The sequence below is a fragment of the Malus sylvestris genome, chromosome 14 (assembly GCF_916048215.2).
Source record: "Malus sylvestris chromosome 14, drMalSylv7.2, whole genome shotgun sequence".
Taxonomy (NCBI): Eukaryota; Viridiplantae; Streptophyta; class Magnoliopsida; order Rosales; family Rosaceae; genus Malus; species Malus sylvestris.
Window position 1 is genome coordinate 4633887 of NC_062273.1, and position 13012 is coordinate 4646898.

Sequence of the window (13012 nt, forward strand, 5' to 3'; positions counted from 1 at the left end):
ATAATTTCAATCTTGTCTTAAACGCCTTTTTTCTTACTAATATCATTTTTAGTTTTAAATATAAAAATAGTTTTTAAAGTTAATCCACATGTCGTTATATGATTGTATTTGTGATATCCACGTGGCACCACATCATCACATTATTGAGCAAAAAATTGTACACAACATGTAAACAAATAATTCACTCGACACAATTTCACCCTCATTCATTTTTCCGAATAAGGTTTTATTAATTTGAGTTTGACCCATTCTAGACTATGAGTCTATTAATTACAATCATTCGTTAAAAAGGGAAAACCCTTTGATTCCAGTATGAATCTTGCAGGCGAGGACTTTGAGTCACTTGGAGCTTTTGATGCCTTATGCAGTTTTAGCTCGTGCGGGCGAGGACTTTGAACCATTGGAGCAGGACGAGGCTTTGTGCCATTTGTGACTTGATATGGCTTTGTGCCATTTGATATTTGATGTGGTTTCGTGTCATTTGAGACTTGTTGTGGCTTTGTGCCATTTGATATTTGATGTGGCTTCGTGCCATTTGAGACTTGTCGCAGCTTCGTGCCATTTATATCGGTTTTGTGTCATTTGTAGTGGCTTTGTGCCATTTGGGTTGTGATGCAACTTCGTGCCCCTTGACATTCGATGTGGCTTTGTGCCATTTGAGGCGGCTTGAGTGAAATTAATCCACTAATATTTTGGCATTTGACCTTTGCTTAGTGCTGTATCTTTTGTCTCCGCATTTCAGGCTTCATGAATAATTTCAACTTGATGGAGGCCATATTCATAAAGCCCATGTGTGTAGCATGGAGGTTCATCCAGCCTTCTTTTATTTCTTGGACAGAAGACATAGAAGCAGCAATTACATCTTCCTTTCAGAGGATTTTGTCTTAATTCTTTGTGGGGCCATGTTTAAATAGCCTTTTTATAGGATTGGAACCTTATATGAACATCATTGTAAATATGCTTTTGATGGGACCTTCCTAATTGTAGGAAAACATCATTTTCTTTTTTGATTTCACCACCGAAGCTTGCTAGGCATACAACAATCCAGCGGCTATGGTCCTTAAAACCACAGTGGAGATTGCTTTGTTCATCTTCATTACTTTTTCACTTCCCATATTTGCATGAGAAGAAAATAAATGAACAACGATGAGTAGAAGTCACATTCCTTTCATTTGCTGCAGTCATCATATTAGGTGGTTTCTTTCCCTAAGTGTGTACTTAAAACAAAAGGGCAGGATGACTCTTTTTCTGCTATTTGTAAAGAACTTACAGTTGATGGGCTTTCTCCAGGACTTGTCACCTTTGCTGCAATAGTAGAGGAATGTTGTTGTCATCCCTGTTTGGTAGCTGCGGTGTTACTCTACACGAGACTGTTGCATCTCCGCTGCTTTCAGCTTTTGCTTTCTTTAGACTCGTGCTATTTGTGGAAGTTTGGTTGTGGTGAAGACGGATGACAGCACGTGTCTTCCTTCTCGGGATGGAGTATGGACGACGAAGAGCATCGATCAATCCTTGGAAATTCAATGAGCTGGCAATGATGGCAGACGTCTAGCCATGGAACATCCTCTCGAACTTCGTCGAGTGGTCTAGACCACTTAGAAATTCATGGCAGCGAAAGCTTGGCGGAAGCTTGGAGGACTCCATCGGTGACCACCTTGGGAGCATGTTGCGGTTGCTGGGCTTGCGGATCGGAGAACGATGTGGCTGTTGTGGCCGTTCGTGTTGTTGAAGTGGTGGTGTTCAACGGCTGCATGTGGGCTTTGATCTTGATCCGGAGAAGGCTCGGTAGTGAGGGAAAAGAGTTATTTTTGCTCCTTAGGAGGTTTCCATCATATTCGTTTCTATAGGTGCGAAGCTTGTTAATGACTGTGGATGTGTCGCAGCCGAACCCTTCACAGGCGTGGTAGAGGCTGGTTCCGTCGTCCCTAGAGAGGTTAGCACCGACAGTAGTGATTGCCGCAATCACCGTGTTCCTAGATCGGGAGACGTCACATGAGGATATGAGCGAGGAAATAAAAGAGTTTCGTAGTTCTGCTGTGAGCGTGGGCTTTGGTGGAGGATCCGAGAAATGAGCTGTGTAGCCTTGGAAATTTAAAGTGGAAAGAGGAGGTTTATCCTTCTGATGGCCGTGATGGTGGAAGTTTCACCATTTTGTTTGCTTAGGTGAAAATAAGAAGAGCCAAGTCTTCTTTCTTTTCCTCTGCAAAAATTGAACCAACACCAAGACAAAGAACAAAATATAAACAATAAATTCATACCTAATATTTTTGCTCCCTTTATCGTGTCTTCCTTGCTTTCCCTCTTTTCTTTTGCTGTGAACCCCTCTGTACTCCTCTTTGCCCTTTTTGTTGCTTCTTCCTTGTGCTTTTCTGTCGATCTCCGCTTTTATAGACTTAGGGTGACAAGGAAGAGTAGGGGTGAGAAAATGGGTAGTTTTTCACTAACTTCCTTTTGCACGTTGGAGGAAATAGGCAACTCCTCATACGTTCCAGCAACATGGCTCTTTAATTTTTCTAATTTAATTCATTTTTTTATTTGTTTTAAAAAAAATGAATGGTGTAGATTTTCTTGGTTAATCTTCACCATGGATTTTAATTGCCACCATCATCTCCACCTTCGTTGTATTGAGGAACCTTTTTTTTGTTTTTTATCCCAACACATACTAATAGAGTAATTGACAGATTTTTCACAAAAAAACTAAAATGATTACGATAGAAAAATTCAAAGAAAGACTAAAATGATTCATGATAAACAAATTCAAGAACACTACTATTGATTATCATCAATTATTAAGGATCAAATTAAGGAATTATGTCAATGTCACGAATCATTTTGGCTAAAAAAATCTTTTATTTATTTGATTGTTAAATTTGAGGGTATTTGTATTTAGGTGGAATTTTAGATATATTTGAAATATTTATAAAAAGTGACATTTTTGAAATTAAAGGTTAATTTTTGAGGAACTTTAATGAAAAGCTATTGGTATTTACTTTAACGAAAAATCACATATTCACCTTACCCTCTATTTTATCGTTATCATTAAAACTCAAAGTTTTCAAACCCTTTTCATAAGTTTTTTTAATTTTTTACTATATTTGATAAATACACGAGAGGGGCGGGGTTTAACAGGGCTAAAGCGGCGTGATATGAAGAATGCATAAAAACGACGTCGTATCGGCCCTGCGAACTTTGAATAATCGGTGGACGTGAAATTAATAGAATAAGAAGGGCAAAACAGTAAACCCAACCCAAACCCTAGTCGACTAAATTATATTTCCTCTCTTCCTACCTTTTGCACTGCGCCGTTCCCTCGTCTCTTGCGATTCAGCACGCCTTTCTGCGACGCTGTTTCTTCTTCTTCTCCAAGCTCTCGCAGTATCTTCTGAAACTCCAACCTGCAGGTCAGTGCTCATATCTTATCTCTCTCACTGCATCTACTATCGCGTTTTATATTTTGTTCTTTGTTCTTCGTTTATGTTATTCTTTTAATTAGAATTTGGTTTGAATTATTAGTTCACAATTTTTTGTTTAAGCTGATTAAGTTACTGATTTATATCTTTTTATCGTTCTTTTCATATTTTCTGCTAATTTTATTTGTCTAATTTTTGTTTATTTGTAGAAAAATATGGCTGGATTTGGTTCCTTTAATCGATTTATATATATTTTTATCATCGCAATATTTGAGGCAATGTTAAATAGTGATATTTTTTTCTGTAATCTGATGTACTGGTTTTAATATTACCGGGGGAAGTTCGATCATCAGAAAGTTTACTTTGCAGCTCTGTTCTTAATGGGATCTACCAAATACCACTAGTTTTGGGTGCCCATTTGATTTTTATTGCTCCTTTTTCTGGTGGTTCTTGAATTTTAACTTGTGTTTTTTACGCTAATTGTAACGCTTTGTATAAATGTTAGTAACTTAATATATATTCCTTTCGATGTTCCATCATCGGAATGTTACTTTGTAGCTGGTTCTTAGTGGCAGCTCTTACCAAATGCCATGAATTTGTTATCCCTACTGAGTTTTCTTGCTGTGTTTTGTAACGCTTTCTAATACTGGCGGGGTTTCGCTTTCCTTTTTACCTCTTTGGTAGTTGTACCAGTTGATTTGTTCTGTTTCTTGCTTTACAAACTAAGATAAATTGTTGATCTCCCTAATCAAGAGGCATAATTTTGCATTGTTGCTTTCCTTTAGCTGCTGTCTTTTTGCATGTGTTCTGTATTCAAATAGTTCTCGTACAATTCAGCTATCTCGGGTTACTAGATTGTAGGGTTTGAAGTAAATTGACGATTTGTGTTTTCTGAAATTTTCTTTTCTATTTTGTCTTCTGTGAAGAATGGAAAACACGATCAAGCATGCTATTGTGATCAAGGTTATGGGACGGACTGGATCTCGTGGGCAGGTGACTCAAGTGAGAGTCAAGTTTCTGGATGACCAGAACCGTTTCATCATGAGGAATGTCAAGGGACCGGTCAGGGAGGGGGATATCCTTACCTTGCTCGAGTCCGAGCGGGAGGCAAGAAGGTTGCGGTAATCATCAGAGATGGTTTTGTTTGTCGATGCTCCTATGTCTGAGTTTAGGTTCGTTGCAAGCAACAGTTATTTTGTGTCGGTGAATGGCTGTTGTGTTGCCCTGGGAATTACTAGCATTACAGACATTATTTTTGTGATGAGATTTTGTTATGGAATGTTTCTAAACTAAATTGTCTGAAAAAATCCTAGGTTTTGTTTGAGCAAGTGACTGTTCCTTCTTGCTATGTCAAATGTTTGCTTTCCTTCTTACCATTTACCAGGAGTGTTGCTTAATTGCTAGTCATTCTGTTGTCTTAAAATCAATACAAGATGTTGACGTGGTTTAATCGTAACTGTTTAAATAGGAAGGGATGAGAGATTAGGAGGGAAGATAATTTAACGATTTTTAAGAATTTGCAATTTCTTCGTCCATACTTGAAGCCTAAATTTTGTAATAGAAAGCAATTCAAGCAACAAGGGAGTCAAAATATTGATTAAATTCATGTTTGTCATTAACATTCTTATAAGTATGGCAATAATCAGTTACCCCTTAAAATTCAGGAGTATTTTTCACTGTTCTTACGCCCTATTTGTATTAATATTTATTTATAGGTGAGAAGTTTTAGATTTGAATCTGTATGGATGAAAGTTTTGATTTTCTCCACGTGGCTTAGTGCAAATCCTTCAACTTTTTTGGATATAATATAGTGGTTTATAGGAAACATAAAGATTAAAGGCAATGGTTTTACAATCGAACAAAAAAAAGGCCTTCTTGAAGTGGAGAGAATAAATTGGTATTGAATTTGTCATTCAATACTACGATCTGATCGTATTTCTCTTCATTTGTAAGTAAGAGGTATTAAGTTCAAATCTTGTGGATGTTGAATTCGATATCTAATTAGATTGCTTATTGTATAATTTAGTCAAACTTTCTCTTCTCTTAGTATAATATATCGTTGTACCATAAAATAAATTAAGCATTATCATTCACGAAATTTGAATTTACAAGCTCTCGCATACATAAAAGATAAATATTATCAAAGCAAGGGACAAACTCAAGGTTCTGACAGTTTGAAACTTTTTAATAATTAAAAAAAAAAAAAAAAACTTCAGCAAAACAGAATTTGGAAATAAATTAATAGAAAATCAGCCGATGATGTGAAAAAAACAAATAATACAATAACAAAGGGTAAAATAGTAAACCCAACCCAAACCCTAGTACATAAACACTTCTCTTCTGCGCCGCTCCCTCGTCGTCTCGAGCGATTCAGCACACCCCTCGCAGCGCCATTTTCTTGCTTTCTCCAAGCTCTCCCACCGTCTTCTGAAACTCCAACCTCCAGGTCGGTGCTCGTCTCTCTCACTTCCTGTCGTCGATAGCTTGTCGTTCTCGTTGCATCTGCTACTTTTTATTTTTTGTTAATTTTTTATTCTTAATGCTTCGTGTTTATTGAGAATTAGGCTTGAATGTTTACTTGCGGATTTCAATTGTAATAAGAAATTAAGAGTCACAAATTTTGGTCTTAATGTGATTAAAAGTTCAGTAATTTTCTTGCTAGTTTTATTTACCTAATTTTTATACGTGATTTGTTGAATAAATGTATTTAGCTTCCATAATCAATTAATTAGTTCAAAATTCGGACCATTTGAGGCCGGCACTGTCAAACAGTGATCAACTAGGGCTTGGAGCATTGATTTTCTAACTTTTGTAGCTTGAATTCTGGTTATACAGAAACCATGGCCGCTGCTGATGTCGCTGCTCCTGTGCTAGAACCAACGCAGGCGCACTATGACGTGAAGCTGTTCAACCGCTGGAGCTTCGATGATGTCCAGGTTTCTGGATTTTTTTGTTAAATTTTGTACTCTGGTTATCTGAAATATGGACTGTAATTCCTTGATCGTATATGTTTAGAGTGGACCGATAGTTAATTTGTTATACTCAAATCTACTATCTGTGCTATGTGATTTGCAACATATAGGTCAGTGACATTTCACTGGCGGATTACGTTGGAGTTGCACCTTCCAAGCATGCAACATATGTACCTCACACTGCTGGGAGATACTCGGTCAAACGATTCAGGAAAGCTCAGTGCCCTATTGTGGAGAGGCTTACTAACTCGCTCATGATGCACGGCAGAAACAATGGAAAGAAACTCATGGCTGTCAGGATTGTTAGGCACGCAATGGAAATTATTCATTTGCTAACTGATCTGAACCCAATCCAAGTTATTGTTGATGCTGTTGTTAACAGGTACGTGAACATGAATATACATATATCTTTCACATGGTAACGACACATGGTTGCTTGTAATTTCTCATATTTGTGAAACCGTTTTTATAATTTTCATGTTGTATGTCTTCTTCGTGCCAATCAGTGGTCCACGTGAAGATGCAACTCGTATTGGATCTGCTGGAGTTGTTAGGCGTCAGGCTGTGGATATCTCACCTTTGAGACGTGTGAATCAGGCTATCTATCTCCTGACAACCGGTGCTCGTGAGTCTGCTTTCAGGAACGTCAAAACTATTGCAGAGTGTTTGGCTGATGAACTTATTAATGCTGCCAAGGGTTCCTCTAACAGGTACCGATGTCTTGTTCAATATGCACATATTTGCCTTGTACTTGTTATTTACTCCCTATTTACTCCCTCAACTCTTATCTCTGCTGATTTCATTTCTTTCCCTTGATTCATTGGTTCCATTTCTGAGTATTGGCGGTCCTTTCTGTGCAGTTACGCAATCAAGAAGAAGGATGAGATCGAAAGAGTTGCCAAGGCTAACCGTTAAGGAGCTGCCGGAAATTTTGACGGAGCGAGGAGGGTTTTGTATGCATTTTGTTTATTCACTCATTACTTTGAGGTTGTCGGATTTACCGTAGAGCATGAGAATTGTCAGTCCTTTGTTTTGTTACGGAAATCTCAGTTATTCTTGTTCTTGAGTTGAATTTTGTTAGAATTATGTTACATTTGAGTGGTAGAGTTTCAAAACCAAATAACCCAATGAATTAGTCGTATGAAAACTTGGGTAACCAAGTTGCAAAACCAACAAGAAATTTGACAAAATAATAACATAATTACACAGAGACCCTCTAGGCAACTAGATAGAACCAACAGGCAAGGAGCGATCCCCATATCGCAGGAGCAACAGAAGAACGACGCAAAAAGCTAACGCATCCGCCACTAAGTTAGCTTTCGATAAGACATGACAAAACGATATGCATTATAATTTACTCGCCGACTTCTGCACACTATGGATAATAGTGAGAAGCTGCCGAGTGACAAGGATCCACCACCGAATATAGCATCGATGAGGATCTTAGAGTCTCCTTCCACCTGCCTCCGCTCGGACTCTTTATCACTCACCAGTCTCCTTCCACCTTCCTCCGCTCGGACTCTCTTTCACTCACCAAATCCTTTCGACTTAAAGAATTAAAGATTAATGCTAGTTTAACCATTTTTTTTTATCATATTTGTAAACTATGTTACGCATCATCAATAAAAAATTAGCATATGCCGGGAAGGAGAGAGGGAGAGAGGTTTTATTTTTATTTTTATTTTTTTTAGTATTGAATATATGTTGGGATCACATGTGGATGAGGCTTTTAAAAAAATAGCAAAATTTGATTTGTGCGAAATTATATTACTGCCTATGATTTTATTTTGTGATTGTCTTTTCACTTTCTTTTGGTTTACAAAGAGGGTTTTGTTGAGAGTAATGTTATTTTTACTTCTCACTCATCCCTCACAATTTTTTATCATCGAGTCGGAATTGAAGAAGATTAAAAAAGGTCAAAGGTCATACCCAGTGCATAAGGCTCCCGCTTTACGCAGGGTCTGGGAGAGGTGAATGTCGGCTAGCCTTACCCCCATTTATGGAGAGGCTGCTCCCAAGGGAATTGAAGAAGATTGATGGCAAAAAATTAACAAGAGTTTGAGGAAGGTAAAAATTAGTGTGTGAATATCACTATCTTTTTGTTAATAGGCAATTTAGATAAGCACGTTAATTAACACTCAAGTAATAATTTAATTATCAACAATTACGTCATATAATTTATAAAATATGATTCAAATAGATGATCTCTCAGCATAACTCAAAATAAAAAATTGGAAATTCATAAAATATTTGAGTAAATTTATTTAAACATTGGGTTTCAAACTTTCAATATAGGCACTTTAAAAAATATAAATAAATAAATAAATTAGGCCAAATTTTACTTTTGTTTCATGCGGTTCAGTTGTATAAATTTTAGTCCCCGTAGTTTTGCAAAACCATTTAATTCAAGGAGCATGTATCACTCACATACATGAGCATTTTAGTAATTTCAGAACAAATGACCGTAAATTAGACCCGAATCGAAACCCCAACTCGAGTCCGGAAACCGAAACCCGAATCCCGAAACCCAAAACCCTAGCCGATTAAAATACCCTCTACCTCTCGCCCTGCGCCATTTCCTTCAGCGATTCAGCAACCCCTCCGCGGCGCCGTCGTCTTGTGTTCCTCAACCTCTCCCTCTCGTCGAAAAATCCAACCTCCGGGTCAGTCTTCTTCTCTCTCACTACCTCCGCCGCTTCCCGTCGTTGGTGACGTAACTTTCGCATAACATCTGCTACTTACTGTGAAACTGGATTCAATTATAATTAAGCTATTCCGTTAATTAGAATTAGGTTTGAAATTTTAGATCACAATTTTTGGGTACGAAGGTGATTAAGTTAGTGAATTGCAAATTTATATCCTTTTTCCCCTTTTGTTTTTGTTGGCATTTTAATTTAAATCATTTAAATTACTTGATTTGTAGAAACATATGGGTTAGGGTTCCATAATTTGTTTTTAATTCGTTCAATATTGGGAGCATTTCAGGCAGGCACTGTCAAATACTGATAATTTTTGAGAAGTTTGATTGTCAGAATTATACTTTGCAGCTTTGTTTTACCGGAAGCTATTACCAAATATGCTCTAATGTTTGTAGCTTCAATTGTGTTTATACAGAACCATGGCTGCTGATGCTGTAGCTCTTCCTGTAGCCGAACCAACGCTGGCTCACTATGACGTGAAGCTGTTCAACAAGTGGAGCTTTGATGATGTCCAGGTTTCTGGATTTTATTATTCGACTTAGTTAATTATAATTTTTCTTATATCTGTGATGGTTTTCGATGAAATGAAGTTTTCTTCGACGTGTGGTATGTTAGGGTTTAATGTGGGTAGGCTTGAGCTATCAGATTCTGTTTGAGAGTATACTGACGTGATGGTTGGATAGCAACGGAGGCAACTTTTATGTTCGTTCTTTGTTGGGTAGTTGACATGACGGATTTGTGCCATAAACTCAATATATGTATTGGATTTGCTCTTTTAAATGTTTAGAATTCTGTGTGACCTCCTTGTGGCTTATTGGGTTAGATTCACTGTAGGCCAACTTGTGTTTGTTTCCTTGATGAGTAGTGATTTATGCCTCAACCTCAATATACATATTAGATATGCTCTGTTAAATGTTTAGAAATTTGTGTGTCCTCCTTGTGGCTGTCTTTTGTGAGATTTACTGTATGTCTACAAAGTAGGCTAAAGTTTATTGTAAGTGTTATTATTGTTTATTGCACTCGTTTGTTGACATGTATTTTGTGTTGTCCTGATTATGCTGATTCTGTTTTTACTGTGATTTCAAACTTATACTGGTAAATTCAGTATTTATGTAAAGTCAGCTATTAAGTGTTTCTATTGGTTGATTAGCATTTACACCTCAGTTTTTTTTTTCGTTTGTTTAGACGTTGAAAAGGATTTTGTTGACAAAAACTTGTTAATTTTGTCTTCTTGCATCTTCTAATGTATGGACTGTTTCCCATATGTTTGTGAAATGATAATGTACAATTTTAACATGTAGGTCAGTGACATTTCACTGGCGGATTACATTGGAGTTGCACCTTCCAAGCATGCAACTTATGTACCTCACACTGCTGGGAGATACTCGGTCAAACGATTCAGGAAAGCTCAGTGCCCTATTGTGGAGAGGCTTACAAACTCACTCATGATGCACGGCAGAAACAATGGAAAGAAACTCATGGCTGTCAGGATTGTTAGGCACGCGATGGAAATTATCCATTTGCTAACTGATCTGAACCCAATCCAAGTTATTGTTGATGCTGTCGTTAACAGGTACATTCACATATATGTTAAAATCTTTCTCACAGCAATCATATGCGTTGACCTCTGCTTCGTCACATGTTTGATGCTTGAGGGGATGCTCATGTGCCCTTTAGTATTCATTTCCTGATTACATGTTGATTTTTATACCTGTTGGGATTACGATGGTTATAAACATTCTTCTTCGTGCAATTCCGTATGGTTATATGTAACTTGTTTTTTTTTTTTCCCTCATGTTGTATGTCTTCTTTGTGCCAATCAGTGGTCCACGTGAAGATGCAACTCGTATTGGATCTGCTGGAGTTGTTAGGCGTCAGGCTGTGGATATCTCACCTTTGAGGCGTGTGAATCAGGCTATCTATCTCCTCACCACCGGTGCTCGTGAATCTGCTTTCAGGAACGTCAAAACTATTGCCGAGTGTTTGGCTGATGAACTTATTAATGCTGCCAAGGGTTCATCTAACAGGTAGTGCGTTTATTTTGCCTATTGCACCATATTTTCTCCAAAGCTCTTTTATCTGAGTTTTTTTAGTTACGTTGTTCCTGTTGATTCATTGTTTCTTTGCTGACGATTAGTGGTGTTTTATGTGCAGTTATGCAATCAAGAAGAAGGATGAGATCGAAAGAGTTGCCAAGGCCAACCGTTAAGAGGTTGCAATAAAAATGTTATATTTAGTAAGGAGAATTCGGTGTGCGTTTTGTTTATTCCGTCATTATGTAGAAGTTGTCGGATTTAGCTCGAATGTGAGACATGTCTTTGTCATTTGTGTTATGAAACCAGTCATCCTTTAGTTTGGGTTGTGTAATTTTATACCGTTGGATGCGGTTGATTTGAATTTTATTTAGATTGTGTTACATTTAAGGTACACATGCATTTTGAAATTTTGATAATAATTTTGCACTTGTAATGGTAAACCTCTCAAGGACATCATTTCTTTGAGACTCACCTGATGCTTTTCGAAGGGCTGCCATGGTGGAAGTACACTTACCACCTTCCCATCTTCCTTTCGGAGGATGGCCGCGTTGGCGGTGTCGGAGGTAGAAGGTGATTTTTTTCCAGTTTTCTTAGGTCTTGTGATTAACACAACTTGATTTTGTACGTAACGTGTTAAAAATTGAAAATGAATAACCGATGCCCCTTGTTGATTGTAAATTTCATCGTAAACCTGGCTTCCGAGCAAGCTCAAGAGGACAAGATTTCATAGAAAATGCCTGAAGTATTCGTCCTGGGTTTCAGAAGTACAAGAAAACACAGGTAAAGCGAAAGGAAAATAAACTCCACGGGAAAGAATCACAAGAAGAAATTGCATTTGTCGACATGCACCCTAAACGAATATTACCTTCAATGGGAAAGTCTCTAGCACAAACCCTAAATTTGAGGAATCTGTAATTGAAACCATTGATTTTCAACGGTAAAAAAACATAAGAGCTTGCCTAGCATGAATATGGACCTTTGATTTTCCAACCGTTAATAAAAACAACATGTGTGCTGCGAGATGCAACTGTTGATCAAAAAGTAATAATTGCACAAAGCAATTACGTGGGTGGACCAAGTTTCTCACTCAAAACAACATATGTGTTTGCGAGACGCATCTGTTGATTGAAAAGTAATTATTGCACAAAGCAATCACGTGGGTGGACCAAGTTTCCCACTGGGCGCCATCACTTCCGTCTCTATATTGTCCTTATATGCAGGAACCTGTCTTATGTATATGGTGAGTCACTATAATTTAAGAACTCAATTTTTAGTGGATTGGAGAGCCTTGTTCCTCATTTATCGGGTCTATATGTGTTTGCGAGACGCATCTGTTGATTGAAAAGTAATTATTGCACAAAGCAATCACGTGGGTGGACCAAGTTTCCCACTGGGCGCCATCACTTCTGTCTCTATATTGTCCTTATATGTAGGAACCTGTCTTATGTATATGGTGAGTCACTATACTTTAAGAACTCAATTTTTAGTGGATTGGAGAGCCTTGTTCCTCATTTATCGGGTCTATACGGTGATGAGGACAACTTTGAGGATTCTCATTGGAGATGCTCTGGATAAGGCATATATATATAATTAAAATCCTCTAGTTCATACAAGAATCCGCTGTAGCAATGGAAAATCTATATTGATGATATTCCGGGTTCGAATCCCGGCAGCGGAAAATAATTTTTTATATTTTCACACAATTCAAAGCTCTGTTGAGCTTTGCGAAGAACGCTCAGGATCTTGTTGAATTAAAGTTGTAAATTTTTGAAAGCAAATATTAGGTTGGGGATGTAGCTCACATGGTAGAGCGCTCGCTTTGCATGCGAGAGGTACGGGGTTCGATACCCCGCATCTCCATTATTCATTTTTTACATATTGTTTGTTTCTTAAAC

General features: G+C 37.6%; 3 protein-coding genes and 1 non-coding gene across 5 annotated transcripts in view; all 4 read left to right on the forward strand.

Annotated features, from left to right (window-relative positions):
• The window catches only part of LOC126600890 (40S ribosomal protein S28-like), a 42458-nt gene extending 37598 nt beyond the window's left edge, over positions 1-4860 (forward strand). Inside the window, exons 1-2 of one of the 2 annotated variants that reach the window (XM_050267595.1) lie at positions 3235-3401; positions 4337-4860. In XM_050267595.1, coding sequence (XP_050123552.1) covers positions 4338-4535 — 198 coding nt within the window. In that variant the 5' untranslated portion in view covers positions 3235-3401; position 4337 and the 3' untranslated portion in view covers positions 4536-4860. Of the gene's footprint in view, positions 1-3234; positions 3402-4336 lie in introns of those variants that run through there. The other variant, XM_050267596.1, reaches the window with a different exon arrangement.
• Positions 4861-5692: 832 nt separating this feature from the next.
• LOC126600886 (40S ribosomal protein S5-like) lies at positions 5693-7454 on the forward strand. Its single transcript, XM_050267591.1, has 5 exons — positions 5693-5856; positions 6246-6346; positions 6493-6764; positions 6889-7092; positions 7243-7454. Exons 2-5 carry the CDS (start codon positions 6251-6253, stop codon positions 7295-7297), a joined length of 627 nt encoding a protein of 208 aa, XP_050123548.1. The 5' UTR covers positions 5693-5856; positions 6246-6250; the 3' UTR covers positions 7298-7454.
• A 1365-nt stretch (positions 7455-8819) lies between these two features.
• LOC126600884 (40S ribosomal protein S5) lies at positions 8820-11543 on the forward strand. Its single transcript, XM_050267590.1, has 5 exons — positions 8820-9045; positions 9497-9596; positions 10383-10654; positions 10905-11108; positions 11236-11543. Exons 2-5 carry the CDS (start codon positions 9501-9503, stop codon positions 11288-11290), a joined length of 627 nt encoding a protein of 208 aa, XP_050123547.1. The 5' UTR covers positions 8820-9045; positions 9497-9500; the 3' UTR covers positions 11291-11543.
• Positions 11544-12904: 1361 nt separating this feature from the next.
• Positions 12905-12977, forward strand: TRNAA-UGC (transfer RNA alanine (anticodon UGC)). Its single transcript has one exon. It is a non-coding gene; the product is annotated as a tRNA-Ala (tRNA).
• The last annotated feature ends 35 nt before the right edge of the window (positions 12978-13012 follow it).

Coding starts and splice junctions, on each gene's coding strand:
- LOC126600884 (XM_050267590.1), top strand. CDS start 9,501: ATGGCTGCTGATGCTGTAGCTCTTCCTGTAGCCGAACCAACGCTGGCT. Junction 9,597..10,382: donor GGAGCTTTGATGATGTCCAG/GTTTCTGGATTT, acceptor TTTAACATGTAG/GTCAGTGACATTTCACTGGC. Junction 11,109..11,235: donor GCCAAGGGTTCATCTAACAG/GTAGTGCGTTTA, acceptor TTTTATGTGCAG/TTATGCAATCAAGAAGAAGG.
- LOC126600886 (XM_050267591.1), top strand. CDS start 6,251: ATGGCCGCTGCTGATGTCGCTGCTCCTGTGCTAGAACCAACGCAGGCG. Junction 6,765..6,888: donor GTTGATGCTGTTGTTAACAG/GTACGTGAACAT, acceptor CGTGCCAATCAG/TGGTCCACGTGAAGATGCAA. Junction 7,093..7,242: donor GCCAAGGGTTCCTCTAACAG/GTACCGATGTCT, acceptor CTTTCTGTGCAG/TTACGCAATCAAGAAGAAGG.